The sequence below is a fragment of the Silene latifolia genome, chromosome Y (assembly GCF_048544455.1).
Source record: "Silene latifolia isolate original U9 population chromosome Y, ASM4854445v1, whole genome shotgun sequence".
NCBI classification, from domain to species: domain Eukaryota; kingdom Viridiplantae; phylum Streptophyta; class Magnoliopsida; order Caryophyllales; family Caryophyllaceae; genus Silene; species Silene latifolia.
The window spans coordinates 180143874-180171725 of record NC_133538.1 but is presented as its reverse complement, the minus strand read 5'-3'; the positions used below and the strand labels follow the sequence as shown (position 1 = coordinate 180171725).

General features: G+C 37.4%; 1 protein-coding gene across 1 annotated transcript; it reads left to right on the top strand.

Moving 5' to 3' along the window:
- On the top strand, window positions 1–23689 carry LOC141634029 (CBS domain-containing protein CBSX1, chloroplastic-like). The gene is made up of 8 exons (XM_074446353.1): window positions 1–352; window positions 19108–19195; window positions 19747–19811; window positions 20782–20830; window positions 21191–21243; window positions 21728–21843; window positions 21966–22023; window positions 23410–23689. Exons 1-8 carry the CDS (start codon window positions 137–139, stop codon window positions 23485–23487), a joined length of 723 nt encoding a protein of 240 aa, XP_074302454.1. The 5' UTR covers window positions 1–136; the 3' UTR covers window positions 23488–23689.
- Window positions 23690–27852: the final 4163 nt, after the last annotated feature.

Below are 27852 nucleotides of genomic sequence, written 5' to 3'. Positions count from 1 at the left end.
GAAGAAAAAAGAAAAAAAAATAAAGTAATTCATTGTTTACCAATATATCTCTCTCCTTTCTCTCTACTCCTTAGATCCGGAATTTCTCTCCCCACTGCAAACAAAGGAGAAATCCGTAATCATACTTCTACTTAAAATGGACTCAAAGCTACTTATAGTGGCGGAAACACCTTTCCTCTCTCCTCTACGCGACGTCGTTTCACGCCGTCAGCTTCCCTACTTTCAGCCTCAATTATGCCCAAATTACCCCTCTGTTTCTAGAACCTTCCGCTTGTCCTCTAACGGTAACTTACGTTGCTTCTCCGCCGCCTCTGCCGCTGTTAATAGTACCTTCAATGGTCACTCTTCTCCGGTTTGTATTTTTTTTTTTTTTGGTTTTTTGTGATTTTTTAATGGTTGATTTAATAGTTGAGCCGCTTATCTTACTTTATCGTGTGACGGACTGACGGCCCGATGAGTTAGTCTTGCTTAAAACCGTCTTAAGGAGTTATTATAGGTATCGCTAAATGAAGTACTCCGTGGAGTAGCATGGAAAGAGGCTATCTTAAGCTTAACACGGTTTAAAATTGAGCTTTTGTATACCTTAAGGGGTTGTTTGGTTGCCTTTTAAAATCACGGGAATTGAAAAATCATGGGAAATGGCTAAATGGAGTGTTACTTGGTTGCCCAATTCATGGGAAGTAGAACTTCCAATGCAACTCCAATTCCTACATAATGTAGGAAGTCACTTACCTAACCCTTCATAGGCAATTGGGAATTCCCACATGAATTGAAGTTCCACATTCAACCAAACAACATTTAACCAATTCACGTGATTTTCAAGTTCATATTAATTTAATCTTCCCGGGAATTCTATCTTCCTATGGCGAACCAAACGAGTCCTAAGTTAGTACTCCCTCAGTCTCGGTCATTTGTTGTCCTTATCCATTTTTGGGTCTTAGTCAATTATTGTCCTTTCTATTTTAAGAATGAATTTGATGAACAATTTGATCATTCATACTCAATTTGGTCCACTTGTCATTTGGTAATTGGCCACTCCTCTTTCCTTGGTTTTTGTGCCAAAACCAAAAGATAACAATTGACCGCGACAGATGGAGTACAAGTTTGTAATTTCCGATTTTTTTGAGACTACTAGTGTATGTCATTAGTAATTTGGCTCCCTAAGATTTTTGATCGGGTTTTTCTTTTCTATATTTTCGCATTTCGAGGGGTGCGTTCACCCATGGACGGTTCTAAAGGACAATTCATATCAGCCGACCCCATATCATTTTGGATGATTTTGGGATTAAGGCTCTGATGATGATGATGTTGTTTTACTCCCCGAACAACGAATCCTTACTCTTCCACACGGTATGCGACTTTGTTGGTGTGGAAGTGATCTTAGGAGGGATGTGTTAACTTTTGATAGAGCTTTCTTACAATATTGCTTTGCTCTTAGAAACCTTAGTATGTAAAGGAGCGCTTTGGGTGCTTAAGCTCACGGCTCTAACGCCTCAGTGCGCCTTATAGACATAAGTCAGCTAGGTTTTACTGTGCAATTTCATTTTCTTTTTTCATCTAGTTCTTTTGTTACACACTTTTATTTGACACATTATCCCTTTCACATTAATACACAAAATTGTTTGCAAAAACAGTGCGCTTTGTCGCTCGAGCCCTCGTCACCTTGAGGTGCCTTTTAAAACTAAGTTTGAGGCATTAGTAAGTGGGTCAGCTTTAATGTAATAGTAATGCTGCAATATACTCTTTCCATCCCATTTTTATTCTTCACTTATCTCTCCATTTTATCCCAAATTAATTGTTCTCATTCTAAATTTTGTAAGAATAAAGAGCAGGGGTCCAAAATTGCCCATACTTAATACGAAATACTAGGCTAGTAGCTACTACTACCTCCATTACAATTAAATTAAAGTTTCAAGTTCAGCCCCTACTTAATATCTTCAAGATGTTTTTTAATTCTTATTTAGTAAAGCATCAGCAAGCCAACAAGAAAACTACTTTGTGGAGTCTATGAGAGGTTACCTTTTGGGTCAATTGCGAGTAGCTTATTGAGATGATCATGTGTTGAAGTATTTGTTTGGATTTGGGGATTTGGAGGCACAGGAAGGAGAGGGAGTGCAAGGGATCTAAATCCCTTGTTTGGTTAGCAAATGAGTGTAGAGAGGGGAGGAGGGATTTGGAGGATCCATTTTTCCTTCTTCAAGGCAAACCAAAATTGTTCCACCATAGGAAAGATTTGGAGAGAAATTGTATCCAAAACACTCATACTCCATTCTCCCTTCCCTTTCCTTTCCCTATATCCCCCTCCCCTTCGTTTCCCTCCCATTAGGGCTTGTTTGGATGGGGGGTTTTTGGAGGGAAAGGAAGGGAGGAGGAGGGAGGGATACAAAATCCCTTGTTTGGATAACATTTGGGGTAGGAGGGAAATGGAGGGGGAGGAGTTTGGAGGGATCCATTTTCCGTCCTCTAAAGCCAATCAAATTCCTCCCACATAGGAAAGATTTGGAGAGAAATTGTATCTAAACAACCATACTCCATTCCCCCCCTCCCCTTCTCACCCGTCCCTGGAATTGTCGTAGAAGCTTTTTTATGCAATTACTTGTTAGTTTGGGATTGCAAGTGCCAGGTTGGAGTTAGCCATCTTCTCTTAACATCTCACGAAATTTATAAGCCTTTTAAAAGAGTTATGATGTTGAAAGACTTTTACTTTTTTTTTAGGATACAAAACGACAAGGGAAATGGAGGGAAAAGGAGGGGAAAGGGAATGGATCAAGGGAGTTTTACTTCAAACATCTCCTATGTTGGGAGGGAGTTCAGTATAGCTTATAAAAGGGACAAAGATCCCTCTATTTTTTTCCTACTCCAAATCCCTCGAACCAACTTTGTATCAATTAAGGGAATTTCCCCCTCATTTTCCCTCTTCATTTTTTTTCTTTAATCTCTGATAGGAAGATAACTAGGTGTCGTTAAATACTAGAACTAACTACCAACTTACTAATTTACTCCCTCCGATCAAGACAAATGGTAACATAAGGAAAAATGGGTTATTTAAGAAAATGGTGGAAAAGTGAGGGGTAAAGTTTGGAAGCTTTGAATGGGGCCACAAGAATAATATATTGTGTAATTAAACATTGAGTGAGTCAGTGAATGGGCCATTTGATGGCAAACATGTAAATAGGTAGTGGGGTATAAGGGTAACTTAGTCATTTTTTAGACCAAATAAGCTATGTTTCCATTGGTGTGGATCGTCCGTTTTAGATAAGTGTTACCATTTGTCAGAATCGGAGGGAGTATAATCCAAACTCGACTCTAAACTACTCTAATTTAAGAAAGTAATATAGTGGAAGTAAGGGTCGAACCCAAGAGAAGGTACTAAAGACTAAAGACTCGATTTTTAGACTATTGAATACTAATTAAGAATTCTAATGAAGGATTAAGACTCACTAGTTTAACTTATAAACAAACAATGGGTATTAACAATGATAAATATGGATTGACATAAAAAGGGATTTTCATGTGAGAACTTCATGAAAAATAACTAAAAATGTAAACTTTAACAAAGAGCCAATTCAACAAACACTTAATATTCAAGAAATCAAATGGAGAAGAGACTTGGTGTAACCTCTCCTTAGCAACCAACAAATGGCAAGTTAGACTCTTTTTACTCTTCCTATATTACCAACCTACTACCACCATATCAAGATAGTAACACACACAAATGAAACCATTCATATGCATCCATCAAATTTAACCAACAACTCAATACCATGAGAGGTGACCAAACATGAGCATGAAGATTTTTACTAAGATATTTAGGCTAGGATCAATACTCATAAGATGAATCCATACAAATAAGAAAAGATATAAACTTTCCCACTTATCACGCGGATAAAAAAAGGGCAGCCTGGTGCACGATGGCGTTCCCGCTAGGCGAGGGTTCAGGGAAGGGTCCCACCATAAGGGTGTAATTGGGGCAAGCCTTCCCTTGCCATTTTGGCAAGAGGCCGCTCTAAGGATTTGAACCCGTGACCTCATGGTCACAAAGCAACACCTTAACTGGTGCGCCAAGGCTCCCCTTCCACTTATCATGTGGATCCTTTAACGAAATTCAACACACAAGCTTGCTTCAACAATCCTAGATAGATGAACCCACTTCTCTAGGATTTGCACTAAGTAAGTAAACAACATGGGGTAGCTAAGCCATACATTCATTCACTTAACAGATAAGAAATAAACACAAGGAAAGAGTATTTGATAATTTTGAAAGGATTAAAGAGTCTTACAATCAACAAAGTTGGAAGCTTTGGAGGAAATCACACCTTGGAAGATTAGCCTTCCATAATTATCTTACAACCTAAGAAATGAGGAAAGATTAACATGAAAAATGGAAAGATTTAAGTCTTGGATACCAAAAGATTAACCTTAAAACAATACTAATTTGGTGAAAAAGATGAGATCGCCTCAACTTGCTGCACGACCTTCTATGTTAAAACATCATTTGGGCTTCAAAAGAAAGTTTAAGACGGATAAATGGGCTCGGGAGCAGAGGTAAGACGTAGGTTGTGTTGTGTGACGCAGGCCTCGTCTTGTCTTGTCTTGAAGTCCCTTGGTTACTTCATTATCACCCTTGCTCACCAAGAGATGTCAGCCTTAGCCTTATTCCTAGCTTGCTCGGTCACGGACCTCAACTTGATTGTCTACTTGCTCAGGGATGAGATTAAGACGCGTGGACCGAAAACCCGAACTCCTTTATCACCATAATACTTCATGTAAACTTTGGAAGGAATGACTTATTCAGATTAACCAACTAATGACCCTTATTAAAAACTAGGACGGTGCTAAAAACAACCTATTAACTCGACACAATTTGAGATTATCAAACTCCCCCACACTTAAACTTTTGCTCGTCCCGAGTAAAACTCGAGACAAGTGAGTTAAGAAAGTCTAGAAGCAAGTATGGCGTAGTTTTGCGTACTCTTCCCTCACCACGTCCTTCTTATATCTCCCTCAACATATTCCACCTATTAAAGAAAAATCTAGACTCAAATTTTTGTAACTCTCTCTTCTCTTACTCCCCCTCCTTATGTCATCCCTCTAAAACAAGACTCGACACACCACCTACTCCTTACCATTCACACATCCACCCTCCTTATACCTCCAAGAAATAGATGGTCACTCTCACCTTATCCGAAGGTGGTAGCAAAGTGACATACACATCCTCCAATCCATCATAATTTCACTTCTTATAGCATCCCCTTATGACTCCGCAAGTGTGCACCTTGGCTCCCTATTTGGTTGGACAAACACCACAAAGATTCACAACCAAGTAACCTACATAAAACCACCAATTTGAGCATCTTGATAGGAGTCATTGAGGTACATTTGTTGAAAGCATTGTTGCTCTTCTCGCCTCTTCGGATCCTCTTCTCTCCAAGCATTTTGAACTTTTCACATTTCTTGTTGTTCCACCCAATGTGCATCTTGTTTCTTGCGATTGGGTTGGGTGTCTTCCACTTGTTTCTAACGTATATCTTGTATCATTTAAAAAATGGCCTCTCTCGGCCTCCTCTCTCAGCTTCTCTCTTTCATTCATCAACTTTTGCCATTGCTCATCTTTTGGAGCCTTGGAGCTTGTTCTCCTTGCCATTGGAAGAAGCTATCCATCTTACCACTTATGAGCTCAAGAGCACTTTTTGTAGAGGAGGCCATTTGTTGTTGCCATGGTGCTATTAGGGGGTTTGCATAGCCCCCGGTCTCATACATTGGAGTATCCTCTTCTGTGTTACCCCGACTCTCGGGCACGTGTCGAGTGTCGGATACGGCAAATTTGTGCGAATTTTTCAATTTTTTGGTCAAAAATTAAGTGTCGAAGTGTCGTGTCGGTATCGGACAAGTAGGTGTCGGACACGGGACACGGCAGCTAAGTGAAGTGTCGCAGTAACATAGATACATAGATCCTCCTGAGTCTTGATCAAAAGCGGTATGTGTGCATCCTCGATGTAAAGAATTTCTCGCTCCTCTTCTCTTTCACTCACCCTTGCATTTACCCTTCTCACTCTCTCCCCATCCCTTCTTGAAACACTCCTCCTACCACTTTGGCTCCTCCCTTGCTCTTCATTTCTTTCCTCCTCCTCGATGATGGGATCTTTTGGACAATAGAAATCACGTGATCTTTGTCCTTTAGGGAGAGGTGCACGTGGGGGTAACCGGAGGTAGGGTAGTTGCTTCGCAACCAATATCGCGAGAGTTCCACCGTGGGCAAAATTCTAAACATGTTGCATTCTTGGAGGGCATGCTCATTGAGCATGGTCCACAAGTATAACTTACCGTGTCATTTACCTTAGTGGGTTCCCCAATGGCCAAGAAGAGGCTTATGATGAAACAAGTTATTACACGGATGGGGGGCTTGTGATTAAGGAAAATGTCATCTTTTGTGGCGGTGTTCTTATCCGTGAGCCCATCCCACACATCTTCGGAGGTACTCTTTCGTGAAAAGATGGGTTCGGGATTTTTGGTGATTTTCAAAACTTCCCTTACTTAGGAGAGAGTGCATTGATGCCATTCCTTATTGATGCGGAACTTGTAGGCACGGTCCGCATTGTGAGGGACATCAAGTTCGGTCAAAGTGGTGAGGAATTCATATGTATAGGACCGATAGGTGCTGTCCCATGTATTTTCATGAAGGTAGGCTTCTAGTCGGACCTTGGCAAGGAGTTGGAATGCAATGTCATACATTCTGAGTTTTTTCAATGTGGCGGGTCAAAGGAATTTGGTGGTGACAACGTTTTGGGCTTTTGGTTCAAAAAATTTGTTCCATATTTTTAATTGGGCAGCATTCAATCCCCCAAGCCCCAAAAACACCTCTTCGACATCCGAACTAGCTTCTTCCGTGGCCCTTTTCTTTCCCTTGCTACTGAACAACTTTGACAATTTGACAATTTGGGAGCCATCCTACACTTTGTCAACTCACAAACAACACAAATATATCACTCAAAAAGTTTTTTCACTCTTTGAGGCAAATCAACAAATACTTGTGTGCACTACTCAAAAACACCCTTTTTGCTTGTTTTTGTCGATTCACTTAACCTCACCCAGAAAATATTTGCCACAACAACAATAATAGACTACAACAACTAATAAATGAAGCAACAAGCCTAAAAGACTTAGAAATTTCGAAATAATTATTGAAATTTTAAGACGGGTTAATATCATTATACCTTCCCGATTCCACACAAAATCTAATGCTAGTTCTTGTAGATTGCTATCAAAACCCGTCTTAAAGCCCTTAGAACCTTCTTTGATGCTTGAATTTGATTTTGCTATAAATTAGGGTTCTTACTCATTTTGGGGCAAAATTTGATTTGAGGTGTTGGTTGGTAGTATTTGTGTTGATTTTCACAAGTTTGATGAGTTATTGATGCAAGGATTTGATTATGGTGATGTGTTTGAAGATTTGAAGGTGATTTGTGTTGAAGGAGATGGAGATTGAGATTCGTGGTGTTTGTTGTGGTAGAGTCTCGAAATAATGAGGAATGGCACTCTTTGAGGCCAATCAACAAATACTTGTGTGCACTACTCAAAAACACCCTTTTTGCTTGTGTTTATCGATTCACTTAACCTCACCCAGAAAATATTTGCCACAACAACAATAATAGATTACAACAACTAATAAATGAAGCAACACGCCTAAAAGACTTAGAAATTTCAAAATAATTATGGAAATTTTAAGATGGGTTAATATGATTATACCTTCCCGATTCCACACAAAATCTAATGCTAGTTCTTGTAGATTGCTATCAAAACCCGTCTTAAAGCCCTTAGAACCTTCCTTGATGCTTGAATTTGATTTTGCTATAAATTAGGGTTCTTGCTCAATTTGGGGCAAAATTTGATTTGAGGTGTTGGTGGGTAGTATTTGTGTTGATTTTCACAAGTTTGATGAGTTATTGATGCAAGGATTTGATTATGGTGATGTGTGTGAAGATTTGAAGGTGATTTGTGTTGATGGAGATGGAGATGGAGATTGGTGGTGTTTGTTCTGGTAGAGTCTCGAAATAATGAGGAATAGGGTGTGATAGTGTTGGGTTTAGTTGAGTAAAAGAGGACTTGGCAGCGGAAAACACAGGCTGCATCTTGTAACGCAGGTTCTCTACCGCAGACTACCGCAGGCGGTTTTTATTGCATTGCTTGCTCCAATTGCTTCTAAGGGCTTTTCTCCTTTCTACCCTCACACTTGAATTTTCTCCCCAATTTCGAGTTTTGTTTTTCACCGCTCCTCCATCTCGATCTTTTTGGCACGTTTCCCGATGTAAATTCATGCCTACTAAGTAAGGGGCTCGGTTCTTTCTCAGCTCTATTCAATTAAATTCAGCTGAGTTCAGCCCATTTCAATTCCGCTTATCTTAAACTACTACTACCACCACCACCACCACTACTGCTACCACCACGACCACCACACCACCACTACCACCACCACTACTACTACCATTACTAGTTCTACCACCACTACTATATATTCATGTTAAAATGAATATTAATATTAATTAATAATAATATTATTAATAACATTGCTACCACTACTACCACCACTACTACTACTACCACCACCACCACCACCACCACCACTACCACTACTAGTACTACCACCACTACTATATATTCATATTAAAATGAATATTAATATTAATTAATAATAATATTATCAATAACATTGGTAATGTTAATTTTAATATTACTATTATTAATACCTAATTGTTTTTTCATGTACGAACTTTACTTTTTCACATACACTTTTTCATAAACATTCTATTTTGTACTCTTTTCACCCAAGACTGAACCAAATGAACTCTTAGATCAACAATTTCCCTAAAACTTAATTTAATTGCTCAAATGACTTAAAACTTAAAAGATGAATTATAGTTTACCAATTAATAAATTAATTTATTTGTTTATAAATTATTAATATTATTTGTTGAGTTTTAATTAATCAATCAAATTTTATTTGTTTGTTAAAGATGAAATTAGGGTATATCGATTTTTATTTGTTTAATTAATTAAATTAGGTGGTTCGTGGTGGCTACCTAATCACTCAAATTAGGATGATAAAAGGATAGACTCTGAACAACAATTTAGCAAATCGGTGCTCCATTATTTCACCTAATTAGGATTGATGGTGAATCGTTGTGGCTACCTAGTTAATTACTCAAATTAGTATAAGTACAAGTATTGATGTTATTGATGTTATTATTATTATTATTATTATTATTATTATTATTATTATTATTATTATTATTATTATTATTATTATTATTATTATTATTATTATTATTATTATTATTATTATTATTATTATTATTATTATTATTATTATTATTATTATTATTATTATTATTATTATTATTATTATTATTATTATTATTATTATTATTATTATTATTATTATTATTATTATTATTATTATTATTATTATTATTATTATTATTATTATTATTATTATTATTATTATTATTATTATTATTATTATTATTATTATTATTATTATTATTATTATTATTTTTTTTTTTTTTTTTTTTTTTTTTTATAAGATGCGCAGACTTTCATTAAAAGAAAAAAAGCAGTTTACATGAAATTGGTGGGAGCCGAGAAACAAGTGGGCTCCCACACCTTAGCAACTGACAAAGCTAAGTCTAGTAAAAATGTAAGCGGCCACCCGAGCCCCCGCATCCGAGAAACCGAGAATTTCGGATCCGCTTGAGCAAGGCAACAAAGATCGAACCCGCTCCCAAGGGAAGAGAAAGAGAAAAGAAGGAAACCATAACCGCTACGCGCACAAATCCCCATACTTAGCACACTTTCGCCGAGCAAACATCGGCGACAACCCGGCCAGGCACAAAATCCGTCATCCGATCGAGTCAAAGGAGAAGAACTGTCAAGTCGACGCACACATCACGCCCCCTGTCCCAAGAATAAAGCAATAAATCCGCAGGACGAAGAGAGCCACCATGCCCATCAACCAAACCATTATTATTATTATTATTATTATGATTATGATTATGATTATGATTATGATTATGATTATGATAAAGTATAAATAGACATAAATAAGTTTCTTTTGGGTGCTGACATATTTAATATATAGATTTTATAAAACTCTTAATACTAAATATACTACAATATTTAATAATAAAAATATTAATTTAAAAACGTTATCTGGAAATCTGGAATGTATATGAATTCTTATTCTCTTTTTAAGCAGGGTAAGATGCATGACCTTATGAAGATATGCATCTCGACCATTAATATGATACGGGATATATAAACTTGTCAAAATTAGAAAGATCCACCCAAAAAATCAACTGAAATACGCCCAAAAATAACCCCTTTGTTCAATGGTAACTCAAAGACCCGACCCAATAATAACACTCATGAGTCATAATAAAGGTCAAAACACGCCTGACCCGTGACCGGATTCGTAACTTATTTAAAATTTGTGTTTAACTATTAATATATAATATGCATTGACTTTGAGAATTTTGTGATAAAATATGTTTATATTTGAAATAAAACATAATTTACTCAATGGTAATCATATAAATATAGTCACAATCTGTTATCTACGTGTAATAATTTATCAATATTTCATAAACCAACACGATAATGGATTGATTAAATAAAAGAAACTGAGTATTCTTACAAATACCCTACTCCGTATATTAAACTAATAATTATAAAATTATTTTTTTTTTAAGAAGAAATATTAAAAATAAACTTTTGTTAGGAAAGGTGTGTATATCCCCCACCTGTATTTGACCCCAACCTGAACATGTCTAGTATAAAATGGTATTTTGCAACCCGAAGTAAACCTGACTCATTACCCTCATTTGAAACGATAGAACTCGTTACCCGATTAATAGGTCTAGGTACAACTTTATTAAAATATTACTGTACAGTCAATAATATTGTATGCTTTACAGAAATGTCACAAGAATTCATTTATAAGTTTTATGTTTAACTCACATATACATAATAACATAATAACATAATTAAGTACATATCCAAAAAAAGATTAATTTTTAACTCACATATACATAACTCACCAATTTTTATTAAAGATCATCTCAACTTAAGACGACTCACATAATCGAATTAAATGAAGTGAAAATAAAATGTAAAAAAGTCAAAAAATGTCTTATTTTTGACGGTTTCAAGTGAGACCTACTAAAAATATAAATTAGTGATACGAAATGTGCGAGCTCAGCTCGTCAATCTGCTTGGCCCTCTTTAAAAGTCCAATATAGCCCATCTAACAAAATCCTAAAGGCTGATTTTTCAGTCCAAAATCAGTATTCTAGACTCTTCCCCTCTATTTTATTTATTTACATTAAAAAAAAAACCTAAAAGAAGAAGGAACACTCTTTTTCCCTCAAAGCGCCTCTCAAGCTACATCTCACGTGATTTTTTTTTTTTTGCCATATTTCGATTTCAGTATTTTTTTTTTAAAAAAAAAAAAAAATTGTCTACGTTGTTTTTTCAATTAAATAAATTTTAACATCCAATTTTATTTATTTTAAGCTTTATTCAAAACATTATTTTTTCAATTTGACGAATTGTGAATCTTGTAATTTATTCTCAGTAATATATTGATGTGGTATACTGGATTTGTCAATTTTTATATATTAAATATTTAAATAGTATAGAGTATAATTTAGAAAAAAAACAGTACAATTGGCATAATAATATTGCATTTTTTTTTACAAAATATTGTATCTACCTTTATTTTTTTGTATTATTGTCAATAAAGTGTATTTAGTTGACATTTAATTGATGGAGCATAATTTATTTATTTATTTTGTTAATTCTCGTTATTGTTTTGATAATATATTTTTATTTCGATCTATTCATATTTGAGGACTCACAAATAACCTAAAATTCGGTTGCGTCTACCACTTTCATTCTCAAAATTTAATTTCTTTTTCTTCAACGGCCCTACCACTATTGCAAGTAATATGTTGTATAGGATGACGTGGATGCACCAAATTGCTTGAAATGTTTGTCTATTTATGAAGATAAGATAATAAAGATAGTAATAGTGTTGGTGTTGGTGTTGGTGTTGGTGCTCTAATAAGCCAGAAAGAACAAGACTTAAATCTTCACAAGAACATTAGTAACTTCATTGTAAAGGGAATTTTTTTTGAACTATTTAGAAAGCAATAAAGGACGAGAATGTAAATTCTAACTAGGGAAAGTGCTAAATTCTACACTAAAGATACAATATTTATTAACTTTGCCGTATATTTAACGTCGATGGCTCGACAAAGTGTCTCTTAGGCTTTAATCTTGGTAAACCGGGTCCTCAAATGTGAGCTCTTTTTCTCCATGTATTTCAATGCCTTCATGATAGATCTTGATTTTTGCCCATTCACTTTGATTGTCTTTCCCGAGCTTGGATTCTCCACTTCCACCGTTCAATGGGGATAAACTTTTCTCTCTATATATGGGCCGACCCAACATTCAACTTTCCGGAAAATAGCTTGAGCGAATTCTTTGTAAATAGCGGCATTGTCATAGGAATCTAGCCGAATCTCTTCAATTTCTTGAAGTTGCAACGTCCTATGCAAACCCGCTTCATCAATGCTGATTAAAGGCTTTAACGGCCCAATAAGCTTTGTGTTCCACCTCCACCGGGAGATGGCATGCCTTTCCATAGATGAGTCGATATGGGGACATGCCAATGGGGGTTTTATAGGCGGTCCTATAAGCCCAAAATGCATCATTTAATCGTTGGCTCCAATCTTTGCGGTCCGGGTTGACGGTCTTCTGGAGCACACCTTTTATTTCTCGGTTTGAAACCTCCGTTTGCCCATTAGTTTAGGGATGATAGGCGGTGGAAATCTCGTGCACAACTCCATATTTCTTGAGTAGACCTTGGATAACCCGGTTGCAAAAGTGGGTGCCCCGGTTACTTATAATAGCCCTTATATCCAAACCTTGAGAAAATATGCCCTTTGACGAAAGTGGAGACGGTTTTTGCAACATCATTTCTAGTGGGAATTGCTTCCACCCATTTGGACATATAATCGACGACTAGCAAGATATAGAGAAACCCATTTGAATTTGGGAATGGACCCATGAAATCAATCCCCCATACATCAAATACTTGAGGAAAGTGCATAGGTTATTGCTTCATCTCTTGTCTTCTTGATAGGTTACCACACCATTATATCACAACTCTTCACAACTCACAAAGGAGTGGAGTGGGCATCTCAGAATAAGCGGAGTATGGAGGGGATTTCTTTGGGAGGACCAAAGTGTCCACCACACGCATACTCATGACAAAAGCGGAGTATGGAGGGGATTACTTGATTGGGTACACATCTTCTCACGACTTGGTCTTAGGCAAAATTTCCATAAATATGGATCATCCCACAAGTAGTATTTTGAATTTGCCTTTATCTTACTCATTTGGCTAGATGATAGGGTTGGAGGGAACTTGTTGGTCACCATGAAATTGACCAAGTTAGCATACCCAGGTTCAACCGTCCTTAGAGTATAAAGAGACTCATGCGGTAAGCTTCCATCCACCACACCCATTCTTCTAGCTTGATCTTCATTGATGTGTATTCTACTAAGGTGGTCGGCCACCACATTGGCCACCCCTTGCTTATCCCTTCTATGTCAAATTCACCAAGAAGGAGAACCCATCTCATCAACCTTGGTTTCGTGTCCTTTTCCACTAGTTGTCTTATTGCCTTGTGATCGGTGTAGATAATCACTGTGACACCCAAATAAGAGCGGAACTTCTCTAGAGTGTACACCGCCAAGAATTCTTTTTCGGTGGTGGAATAATTCATTTGGGCATCATTGAGCAACGAAGAAGCATATTGAATGACATGAGAAGCCTTCCCTTCTTTTTGGCCTAGAACGGCCCCAATGGCATAATCACTAGCATCCGTCATTATCTTAAATGGGAGCTCCCAATTTGGTGCTTTTATGATCGTTGTCGAAACGAGCCTTTTCTTCAAAAGATCAAATGCATTCCTACATTCATTATCAAACAAAAACTCCGTATCCTTGTGCAAGAGCTTGCAAACAGGGTTAGCAATCTTCGAAAAATCCTTGATAAATCTCCTATAAAACCCCGCATGGCCTAGAAAGGACCTAATGTCTCGAGTATTAGTTGGATATGGCAAACTTTGAATTACTTAACCTTTGCCACATCAACTTCAATCCCTCTTTTGGACACTACATGTCCAAACACGATGCCACTACCCACCATTAAATGACATTTTTCGGAGTTTAAGATAAGGTGGGAGTCAATGCATCGTGTCAAAACCATAGCTAGGTGCTCTATACATGACTCAAAGGAATCTCCGTAGACCGTGAAATCGTCCATGAAAACTTCCAAAGTGCGTTCTACTAGATCGGCGAAAATACTCATCATACACCGTTGGAAAGTTTCCGATGCATTGCATAGGCCAAACGGCATTCTACGATAGGCATACGTTCCAAACGGGCAAGTGAAAGTGGTTTTGGATTGGTCTCCCGGCTTGATAGGGATTTGAAAGTAGCCGGAATACCCGTCCAAAAATCAATAAAATTCCTTCCCTCCTAACCTCTTTAGCATTTGATCTAGAAAGGGTAGTGGGAAGTGATCTTTTAGTGTTACCGTATTGAGGCGGCGGTAGTCAATGCATACCCTCTACCCTGTTTGCAAGCGGGTAGGAATTAATGCTCCTTGGTTGTTCTTGACTACCGTCACCCCACCTTTCTTGGGCACCACTCTGGTGGGGTTTACCCATTGAGAGTCACTTATGGGGTAAATGATGCTCATTTGGAGAAGCTTGATGATTTCTTCTTTAACGACCTCCATCATTGGCGGGTTTAATCGCCCTTGAGGTTTTCTCACCGGCTTCACATCCGCCTCCAACCTAATCTTGTGCATGCAAAGGCACGGACTTAACCATTTTATGTCGGTGATGCTCCAACCAAAAGCTTCCTTATGATCTTTCAACATGTCCACAAACCTTTTTTCTTGTTCTACCTTGAGTTGATTCGAGATGATCAATGGGTTGTTTGCCCCCAAAAAGACATATTTGAGGTGGGTGGGAAGGGGTTTTAGATCACTTTTAGGTGGTTTGATTGTGGAGGGTAGGAGAAATGTTTTGCAATTGTTTGGCTCTTGAAGGGCAAAAACCTCCACTTGACCCAGAGGAACGCATGCTGTGTTGCCCGTCGCGGTCCCTGCCGTAGTTTCCTCTGCCTTGCTCCTTTTTTAGTTCCCCTTTTTCTTCTTCCATAGGTTCTTCCGTTTCCAAAGCTTTGATACTCTCTTGCACATCACCAGAAACAAACATTCGCAAGCCTTCTTGCGTCACATTAATAGTAAGGGCCACTTCAAGTGGGTCCCTATGACACAAGTTATACACATGGTGTGCTAAAGGTTCAAATATGTCTAAAAAGTAGCATGAATGCAAGCTATTGGGTTGTCTCATGGCATCATAAATGTTGTGGGTGAGTTTCTTCCCTTCAAACTCCATGGTTAAGTTCCCATTTGACACATCAATTTTCGTTCTAGAGGTCTTCATTAAGGGGCGTCCTAATAGGATTAGGGTTGCCCTTGAGTCGACTTCCATGTCAAGGACATAGAAGTCGGCCGGGAATGTGGGAATGTGAGATGGTCGACCTCTACTAACACGTCCTCCTCCATCCCCTTAGGGTAGATGTTTGAGCTATCCGCGAGTTGGATCACTACATCGGTCTTGTTCAAAGGTGTTAGCCCTAAGGTCTCATAAAGAGTGTAAGGCATGACATTAATTGATGCACCTAAATCTAACATGGCATGTGTGAAACTCTTATCCCCAATAGATCATGGGATGGGATAGTGACATCCCCGGATCGCCGCACTTCTTAGGAAGTGACTTTTTGAAAATGGCGGAGACGCGTTCACTTACCTTTACCTTTTGAGTGCCTTTATTTGAGTTTCTCCAATAAGGAACTTTGCATACCTCAGAACACTTTTCAACAAAGTAAGTAGAGGAATATTGATCGGAATCATGCTCTATTTTCTTAGAATGTGTGAGGGCATGAGGAAAAGGTACCTCCGGGGTGTGACCCCTAACTATCTCCTCGATGTAGTCCTTTGGAAATGTACATGTCTCTTCATGCTTGCTCTTTGTTGGGGAAGTTCCTTGCTCTTTATCATCAAGCCTTGTTGAGGAAGCTTTCCTTTGCTCTACCACGAGCTCTTCTTCTTCACCAACTTAGTGCATTTTCTCTTGGAGGAGAAAATGTCGTCGAAGGAATTGAAGTGGAGTTCTTTGTCTTATCCTTGGTTGAATCTCTTGAATCTAGCTTCATAGAGATTCTTATCATTTTCCGCCCTTTTGTCCGAATCGATTTGTTCCTTCAAAAGAAGTTTTAGCATGTCCTTGGTACTTGGTAGACATGTTCTCCTCATGTTAGAAGAAGTAGCCCCCACCCCCCCTTCACCCCCCCTTTTTGTTGAAAGTTGTTGCTTTGGTTGCCAAATTGGAAAGAAGCCCCTTGGCCTTGATTTTGATTTTGAAAGTTGGAATTTTGGTTTTTGTGGAATTTTTGGTTTTGGTTTTGGAAATTTTGTGTGCAACTTTGTTGATTGGAGTTTTGGTTTCTTAGGTGGTTAAATTGCCCATTCTAGAGTTGTAATTTCCATGACCAATGGCACTCACGTTTTCCACTCCAATTCTTTCTTCTTGCATTATGGGGCATGTCTCAATAAGGTGCGGTGAATTCACACTCAATTTGAGACCCTTGGTCTCCTCCATTATTTTGGTTATTCTTCATTAAACTAGCCACCATTTGCTTGATTTGACTCATTTCACTTTCAAGTTTTTGAGTAGATGATGATGAAGCACCAATTGGGGACACATTTCTCGAGCTACGATCACTCTTCCTCCCATAGTTCCTTGTACTAGCGACCAACCTCTCCATTATGGTATTTGCTTTCGCAACAATAAAATTGTCCACCCCTCATCCGGTGGCGGAATTCACAAGTCTTCCATCTTGTTGGCCTAAGCCTTAACAAAAGTTCACCAGAAGATCATCTCCACTCAGCCCATGGTAATGGTAAGGGCATTGAGCAACAAGCCTTTTGAACCTATTCCAATATTCATATAGGGGGTTTCATAATTTTCTTGATCGATCGTGGTGATTAGCTTCTTTGCATAATTATGCCTTGAGTCTGGGTAGTACTTCTCAAGGAAATACGTCTTCATGTCCTTCCAAATTGTAAAGGAATTTGCCGGAAGATAAAATAGCCATTCTTTTGCCACGTCGTGCAAAGAGAAAGGAAAGGCTCTTAGTTTGAATTGATCTTCCGTTACCCCATTTGGAATGGCTCCTTGGCATATCATGTGGAACTCGGAGCGGTGTCAGTTGGGATCATTTCCCGTTTGTCCATGGAGTTTTGGGAGATTATGAATGAAAAATCCTTTTTAACTCAAAATTGGCATCCCCCATAGGTGGGTATGCAATACACAAAGGTTCTTATGGTCCTTGTGTCGTTCGCCATTGTTGGTGGAAATCGAATTTCCAAGGGTGAAACGTAAATTGGCTCCGGTTCCCAACTGACTCTAAACTACTACCAAATTACTAATTTATAATCCAAACTAGACTCTAAACTACTCTAATTTAAGAAAGTAATATAGTGCAAGAGTAAGGGTCGAACCCAAGAGAAGGTACTAAAGGCTAAAGAGACTATTTTTAGACTATTGAATACTAATTAAGAATTCTAATGAAGGATTAAGACTCACTAGTTTAACTTGTAAACAAACAATGGGTATTAACAATGATAAACATGGATTGACATAAAAAGAGATTTTCATGTGAGAACTTGATGAAAAATAACTAAAGGTGTAAGCTTTAACAAAGAGGCATTTAACAAACACTTAAATGTTCAAGAAATCGAATGGAGAGGAGACTTGGTGTAACCTCTCCTTAGCAACCAACAAATGACAAGTTAGACTCTTTTTACTCTTCCTATATTACCAACCTACTACCACCATATCAAGATAGTAACACACCCACAAATGAAACCATTCATATGCATCCAACAAATTTAACCAACAACTCAATACCATGAGAGATGACCAAACATGAGCATGAAGATTTTAACCAAGATATTTAGGCTAGGATCAATTCTCATAAGATGAACCCATACAAATAAGAAAAGATATAAACTTTCCCACTTTTCATGTGGATCCTTTAACGAAATTCATTGTTTGGTTAGCAAAATGAAGATAGAGGGATTTGGAGGGGAGAGAAAATGGATCCCTCCATTTCCTTCCTACAAGGCAAATTATTTCCTCACCAACATAGGAAAGATTTGACGGGAAACTCACCTCCTCCATTCTCCCTCCCCTCCCCTTCCCTACCCTTCCCTCCCCTTCCCTCCTTCCCCCTCCCCTCCTTTTCCCTCCTTTTTTCCTATCCAAACAAGGCCTTAGACTCTCAGTGGTGGTTATTGGGGTTAAATTAATAATTCATTGGGGGTATCTATGTAATAAATGTTTTAAGTCGAAGAGTGCTAGTCTGGTATTTGCAGAGAATAAGGGGTGCTACTTTGACATTTTTCGTAGGTCATACAAAGTGTCCTTAAAGGGTCTAATGATCTATGTATTTGTTCCTTAATCAGTTTTTGAACTATACCGAGAAAATCATTGGCAATCTCTTTTTCAAATGAAATTGGTGTGCAAATCTATAGCTAACTCAACCAGTCTGGCATCTTTTTAAATATTTACACAGGGGTTCACATGAGGTTGGACTATTGCACACATGCTTTTGTTTGAGTTCCATGTTAACTGACTCAAATCAATATTGGAATAGGATTTGTTGTTATTGTTTGCTCAAGATTTTCACGTATACATGTGCTCTGCCCCTATTCGTTTTTCTGCCTTAGTTGTGTCTTTGCCTTACAAAATTTTTCTTACACAACTATTATCTGCAATTGGTGAGAAGATTAATAATGTTTTTTTATGCTACTTTTGGTTTTGCCTTTGGTGCAGTGGCTTGTATGTGTGCATTATTTTTTGTCGACAGTGGGTGCTGAACTTAGAACTTTAACCACTTTTGCAGTCTAAAAATGGGGTATATACTGTTGGCGACTTTATGACAACAAGGGAAAATTTAGCAGTGGTAAAACCTACAACTACTGTAGATGAAGGTATATCTGGAGCTTACTTCCTTTTTCACATTTATGTTCTCTGTTTGGCTAAAGTGGTCAAACAAATATAAACTCTGACCGGCAAATTATCACAATAGACATTCACTACACTTTTTTAAATGACACTCCCTCCGTTCCATGTTTATTGTCTCCTTCTCCCTCTTAATTTATCCCAAATTAGTTGTCCCCTTTCCAAGTTTTAGTAAAGGACTTAAGTGAACCTCCAATACTACCCTTGATATTTAACTACCACTCCTTCATTACAATAACATTGTTCTCACTCTCTTTAATTTAAGGAATAAATTTGTAATCTTATCACTTTTCCCTAAATCTTCCCCAAAATAAAAATGGCACAAGAAAAGTGGAATGGAGGGAGTATATGAAAGTAGATTTTTTGATGAATTAAATGTTCTTTATCTGTTCATATATCTGAAGAAATTAACTGTCAGTGTTACGCATAATTTGACTAATCAAAGTCAGATAAGGACAATGTGATGGAGGTGGTAGTTCCATTTTGTAACGTTTCTATATTGAATTTCGTTTGTCTTCAGCTTTGGAGATTCTCGTGGAGAAAAGGATAACTGGGTTTCCCGTGATTGATGATGATTGGAAGCTGGTAAGAAAGTGCTCCTATAGTTGCACTTATTATTTCTAATGTCCTATGAGTTTTCTTTATGCATCATGATCCTACAAGTTAGCTTTATGCATTATGACGACTTGGACTCGGGTAGGCGGTAGGGTGTCAAAGATAGTAAGTTACTAGCCAGATACGTATCCATCTCTTGTACTCGACATGACTCAATTCTTAAGACAAAAGAATACCGTCTTAAATTTAAAAAAAATGGATGCAGGAACACGTCTTTCAAACAAATATACTCTTACCTACTTTTTGAGTTTTATAATGTAATTATATAGACAGATGTTTGAGAAATTAGGCTTCATATCATTAAATGTCATGGTGATTATTTCATAAGTATCCTCTTCCTGTTTGGCCCTTCTCAGAGAATTGTCGGATTGAATAGGGCCACGTGCGGATTCCGTACCCATATTCTTAAATGTCTTGTTAGATGCATTAAGGCCCTAAAAGTGAAAAGTTGATGTAACATAATCTAGGAGACGCCAAGACTGGCAAAAGAATGTAGGCTGGATCGTTTAGGAACCTATGCTAAACTTCTCGGAAAGGGCAGTACTGTGATCTGTTATCAGAGATGGATTTGGGCTGTTTTGACATTGTTTTGTTTAAGTCACAAGTTTGTAGTCATATAGCAGTGTAGACACGGTCGATAACTAACTCGTGAGACATAGGTCCCTCATTTTATGCAGCATGGCTGTAGATCTTGCTAAAATCATTCCTTTCCCTTTAAAACTTGGGTATAATATGTAATATGTCGGTTTTGCTTTTAACAGATCTTGCGTGCTTCACATGTATTTAGATGTTTCTATGCTTGATTTGAATATTGTCTATTCTTGTATCTTGATGTTTGTATGTCGCACTCTACTTGCAAAAAAACTGATGCCTGAATAAGTTTGGACCCCCACATTATCTGAGTAAGCATGCTGTAAACCTTTTATTTGCTTTGATGCAGGTTGGTCTAGTTTCAGATTATGATCTGTTAGCTTTGGACACTATATCAGGTATGAAATTATGAAACAAAACATGCGAGATGGTGTTTTGATAATTTTGTAGGAAGGTCTTGGCTGTGCCATTATTAGTGGTTGATCAATGATTAGGATGTTTTATGTGGTTGAATATGCAAATTATGGCAGGTAGCCGTTTAGTTGATCCCATTTGTTCCCTCTTTTCAATAGTTGTGTCAATTGACTTGCCTTTTAAAATAATAATGATATAATTGTGTGTAATTAAAACTTTGTGCGTAGAAGATAGAAACAACTAGACACTTTTTTTTTATGTGAACTTAATCAATGCATCTTATGCCTCGTTCTTGGATGAATGTTATCTGAGAGAACAAGTTTTTAACATTGAATATTTTTCAGGTACCGGTCTTGGGGAGGCAAGCATGTTTCCAGAAGTTGACAGCTCTTGGAAAGTACGTTGGTTATGACTGAATGCTATTTTGAAATAACTATCATGTTAATTAAATTCCAATCCTTGGGCTAAAGCAAAATGTCTCACTTAAGTTGTATGCTCTTCTACATTCCTAGTATCGTTAGGTAGCAGTTGATTGATGTAATTCACAAAGCAATTTGTTTTGGTCATCCTAAAACAGCCTCTCTGTGAACACAGACTAGGGGGTCTTGGGGCACCACAAATTTTTCGACAAATGAATTTTACCTTACAAATTTTGTCAAATGTAAAATTATTCACCTTAAGACCTACCTCATAATTAACAAGGAACAAATAACAACTAAAATAAAACGATTTTGGCTTCGTGATTGGGCAAGGTTAAAGTTGAGTTACTTGCGTACACATGGCCGGCTGACCCATCTTGCCATGGGTGTAACCCTTGTAAGGCGGTGGAGTAATGTTGTTAAATCATGTTACTTATGTATTACTTGCCATAAAATATTCAGGTTTTCAATGAGCTTCAGAAGTTGCTTAGCAAAACAAATGGTAAATTGGTTGCTGATGTTATGACTCAAGCGCCTCTTGTTGTCCGTCAGACAACTAATCTTGATGATACGGCCAGGTTCAGTTTTATTCATCAAACCCCATCCCCCACCAAAAGTCTTTTTATTTACCCTTCAAGGTGTTTTTCCTGAAACATCGACAATTCTAGTAAGTTGAACTCCTATGCCTTCTAAACTGCAGATTGCTACTTGAGACGAAATATCGCAGACTTCCAGTTGTCGATGCTGACGGGAAACTGGTAAGAACCAATACGATCTTGTCCATACAAACCAATGTCATCTTGACTATGATTTTCTGAAAGATATAAATTGTCAACGATGTCACTTCTTTACTCCCTCCTATATCTTTTGCATTTGACATTTATGGTTAAACGAGGTCAGTTTTGATTGACAGTTGCCTTCAAAATACAATCGATATTACTTTTTTACTTTATGATATGAAAATGGTGGTTTTGATAAACCACATGGGACGAATTCTACATTGTACCTCTATATATGTGGAAAAATTAATCCTCAAAGTTGACATCGATCTATTGTCACATAATTCCCTCCTATAGTTCATGGTTGCTGCACTGGCAGTATTTTAGAGAGACGACCGACCTTTTCAGTTTACAGTTGCAACACAATTGTCTCACTGGGTTTGCTGGTTCAACTACAATAACAAATTGTATACAACATCGACATCATTATTGTTATTATCATTTTTTTTTTGGTGTTGACCAGGAGTATCCCCTACCGACAGTTGGGGCAATCTCCTTCGGGGTACTGAAGGCAATTTAATGGGTTGACCCTAGAGGTGATCAAATGGCCCAAGCCCATTGGCCCGACCCGGCTCAGCCCGCTTTTTTGAAGGGCTTGGGCCTTTTATTTTGGCCCAAAAAAGCCCATGGGTCGGCACAAAAAAGCCTAATGTACTTTTGGGCCGGGTTTGGGCCAAGCATTTGGCCTAAATTTTGGCCCGGCCCGGCCCATATTTATTAATTAAGGAATATTTTTCTTATAAAATTTGTTTAAGTAGCGTAAATTTTATATATAATTCCTTATAAACTCATGTATATATTTATTGAGATTTAAAAGCGATGTTCACGTAACATAAATCATATCTACTAGATATGATAAAACATTATAATGTGTCGATAATTGTCTTTTATTCTATTTTTGGAGATTAATTCATATGTATTTCATCATATTTTGTACGATTTTTTATTCTAAGTGCACATTTAAAGAAGGTATTATACTACTTATCTCGTTCGGTAAGTCGTAAATTTTAGCGATTTAGCCCATAAGGGTCGGGCTTGGGCTCGCTAAATAGGCCCTCTCATTTGGCCCGGTCCGGCCCAACCCGCACACATGGGCCATTTTTATCATCCCGGCCCGGCCCAAGCCCGCATAGGCCCGACCCATGATCAGCTCTAGTTGACCCCTCCCAAGTTTGGCTTTTTCATTCGCAAGTGTCAGGAATCGAACCCCTGACCACTTGTTTAAGAGATGAGAGCCCTTACCACTCACACCAGCCAACTTTGGTATTATTGTTATTATCATTGTCAACAATTAAAACTCAAGTTGCTGATAGTTTATAATTCCTAGGTTTATGAATTATGCTTATTTGTTCCTTTTGCTTGCAGGTGGGAATCATCACTAGAGGAAATTGCATTAGAGCTGCTCTCCAAATAAAACGTGCCAGTGAGAAGGAAGCTCAATGATTGTCAAAGCTAAATGCAGATAATGGTCAATTGTGGAAGACCAATTCTTCCTTCTAGATGTTTTATTTTTTTGTCAGAGGGGGGAAATATTATCTATTCATATTTTAATTTGTCATTATTATTATTACGGTTTTTCTATCATGTGTCCAATGAGCACATGATAACTTGAATATATTTGGTAATAAAGGCAGATATTATCCTATTTTCCAAAAGTTCAATAATGATACGGTTTTTCTATCATGTGCTCATTAGACACTTGATAGAAAACCATAATAATAATAATGACATAAATTAAAATATAAGCTCTAGGTTATCTTGATCATTGTTTTTTTCATGTGCATGATTTATTCAAGCACATGATTACCCATTTTAATTCAAACATCCCTCTTTCAACACCCTACTCATTTCAATTCACTATCTTTCCGTATCCTCTTTTTCAACTTCCTCCCACCGCCTTATCAGTTATCCCCACCCGTACCACCTCTCATGTCGACTTGCACCGCCCTCTCCCCTTCCGTTGACACGATTTTGCGCTTACTTTGAATTTCAGATCTCAACCTCTTAATTTCAGAATCTCCACATTTTATAAGCCCCCCTCCACACACACACAACTCCCACTTTTTTTGAACAGCTACTCTCCTATAGGATGGGCCCATTTAACAAATAGTCCAAAAAAAAAACATTGGAATGAAGTAAACTCACTAATGGAAGGATAAAGGAGTTAGAAATAAATTGAAACAAATAAGAAAAAGAAAAAAACCCCTCCAAAGCAATGGAACGTGGAGAAAGCGGTTATTTCTATGGCTTCAATTAGTGAATCTACTATCTTACTTCGTAAATCGTTATGGTATGCAAAAATCCTTAGTTTCTCAATTAAAATTACAAGTTTTAAAAATTCTTTTGTCATTCAAAAAAAAAAAAAAATCAAATCTTATTTTGTCCTATTTGGTATCATGTAATTTGATTATTTGCTTTAGTGTAATTTTATTTCAACTTCCATAATTTTCCAATTTATAGTAGTTAGTCTCAATGTTCTGGATTTATAATACTCTCTCCTATTCACCATTTTCTTCCTTACTTCCTTAAACGGATTATTCAGGTTTTCTTCCCCTTTCCTTTTTTGGAAAACTTTCTCTCTTATTTTATTCATTCCTCTCTCTTATCACCAAACCCCACTTAACTCACAATTCCTTATTTAATTCTTATTTATTCTTCTCTCATATCACCAGCTCATGGTTGCATGAGCTGATATCCCTCAAGCGCGTCGGTAGTTCTGATGAAATATGGGATGAACATACGGGTTGGTGAAATGTGGGATGAACACAAATATATATACCCCAGATAATGCAACCATGAGCTGATATCCCTCAAGCGCGTCGGTAGTTCTGATCCGATCACAAGTCCAACTCGTATTGATCCACCTTAGCTTGTATACATAGCTCGTAAGATAGATTTCCTGACATAAAAGACATCAACGAACTACCAGAATTATCCTAAATGTCAATCCAATAATAAAAGACCAGCAAATAAATCAACATAAATTGTCATTAGCTTCTAGTAATCACTCATTTTTGTTATTGATACCAATTTGCCAAGTTAATTATCAAATCTGGTATTCAAGCAATCACACTAAAAAGGTTAGGTTTCCAGCTGAAAATCTATGTCCTTAACAAAAAGCAAGAACGATAATAAATAGACTAAAACCTTATGATTTCAGCATAAAAGGAGTTATTAATACTTGTATAAAAATAGCAGTATTCATCTTATAACCATCAATTAACAGCTTTAAAAAAAAAAAAAAAAATTCTGAGCAACAAACAAACATTGTCGTGTCTGGTAGTAGTCAAATTGAAACCTTCAATTATCCACGTAGAATAATACGGAGTAAATCATTTTCACTAGTAACAAGCATAGGGACAATAAATTATTTGTGACAATCTTTTGATCAGAGTGAGAAGAATCAATCATATATCCAGATTAGCGAATAGTTTTTTAAAACTAAAAAACAATAGTTTCAAAGTAAAGAGTTGGAGGTATTTTCACTTAAAATTAAGATTTTTGAAATTCAATTCAATTAAAACCCCTAAGTCATCCACTTAAAATTGATACTTTTCATGCATAAATCATCATTTGTTAACTTAAAAGCATTAGTATATAGATTAACAAATAACCAACTAGATCAAGACAACATACAAATGAGAACGCGTAGAGATACTCACATTTTTTGCCGCATCACTGGAAACTAAATGCTCATGCTCATGAAGAAGTGATCCACTACCATTGTTTTTTGTATTTTTGCAGTTAGGGAGGAAAGAGAATCTATCTATCTATATCTATCTATCTATCTATATTATCTATTAAAGCAACAGCCGGTAACCGTCAGAAAGTGCACAAAAGATGACGTGTCAGCTTCATATTAATCCACCGTATATACATATACATACTAAAATACTATTAATTAATACAGTAACTGCGTGCAACATCTCACAAGTCAAAAGCGATGATCCCCATGATTTGCAACAGGAGTTCACCAAAAGCCCAACTGTTATGCATGTGTTTGCTAAATAATAACTGATCACAACTCATTTTTTGCTACATAACTGATCACAAAATTAAGAAAATGGCTACCCAAATTACTTCGACAAAAATCCCTAAATTGGCCAAGTACTTCGCAATATGGAGATGGGAGTTCGGGTAGTCTGCTTATGAATTCGGGAAAAATCATAGGATCAAGGGTGAAGTTTATGGACTGGAAATGATATTGGTTGATGCATAAGTATGTCGATCTTATTTAACATTTCAGTAGTAACATTGCATTTGTTATTAAAAACAATGATATTTATGCTTTTGATAGACATAGATCGGAATCATGAAGTTTTTATTAATAAACATTGTATAGTAAGTGAGGATCCTCATTCATCAAATGGTACAATTGATAATTATGTTTGAACATCATTAAGCGATCTGAAAATAATCCATGGTGTTGATTCAATTTTAATTTGGAGTAATTATTGGAAAATGCATGTTATAAAAGTATGCATTTGATAATTTATAGGACATCGTCCATCATATGTGTGGAGAAGTTTAATGGAGGCGATGATGGTTTTTTCGAGAGTCCAGTTCTGGCGAGACCCGTGGACGACGAAGTGTCCAAGTTTTCGGATTGTTTCATCACGAGGAGGAGAAGAGCAGAGTACAGTAGTGGTGGATTGGATTCTCGAAGCACCGAAGAGATGGAATAGGGATAAATTTATTCAACCTTTACTATAATTCGAAGCAAACGAAATTCAAAGAATTCCTTTTTGTGAAGGAGATAATGATGACATGTAGATATGTCACTATGCTAAGAATGGACGATACTCTGTTAAAACCGGATACTATTTCATTCGATGGGTTAAAGAACAAAGGGAGGGTCAAGGGAACTCAAGCGCGAGCACCTGTCAATGGAGTAGTGTATGGCAGCTCAGCTTCAAATCCCCCCGAAAGTCAGAAGCTTTTTATGGCGAGCTTTAAAGGGGGCATTACCGTGTGCTGCAAATATCCAAAGACGATTTTCAGAAGCGGATCCTACCTATTTTAGATGCCAAAGAGGAGTGGAAATCGATGCCCATGCTCTGATTTGGTGCCATTTTACGCAGGAAGTGTGGGAATGGATAGGTGTGGAGGTAAACGAGGAGTGGCGTAACTTGAACCGAATTTGTGATTGGGCGGATTATATCCTTTGTAGTGTCAGCGGAGAAGAGTTATGCAAAAACAGTGATGGTCATGTGGCAGGTCTGGAAAGCTTTGAGTTATTGGCATGCTTAGCAGGAGGCTCAAACGAGAGGATAGAGAATATTGCAGAGGAGCATAGACGGGAGCCGGAAATGGAAGTTGCCTCGGGAGGGGTTTATGAAAGTGAATGTCGATGCAGCTGTAATGGGTGATATGGGATGTGGCCTGGGAGTTGTTATCAGGGACCATAATGGTAGTGCTGAGAGGGTTGAGTGCAGCAGGTGAGAGACGCATGGGACACCGAAATTGCGGAAGCGAAAGCCATGGAGTTTGGGTTAAGGATGGCGCATAAAATGGGGATTGAGAATGTGATTTTGGAGACAGATTCATTATCGTTGGTGAACATGCTAACATCCGAGAACATACCAGCGAATTATTTTGGAAATGTGGGGAGACTGATACTCAATGCTACGAGTCATCAGTTTAGTAATGTTGAATTTAGCTTCGTTAGGAGAGACGGAAATAGGGCCGCGCATCATATATGGCTCATATCCTCCCTATATCGTATTCTACTAGAATCTTGGTGGCGATGGTGCCCAAAAACATTGTTCCAATTGTATCCTCCCATTTCCTATCAGTTTTAAATGATGA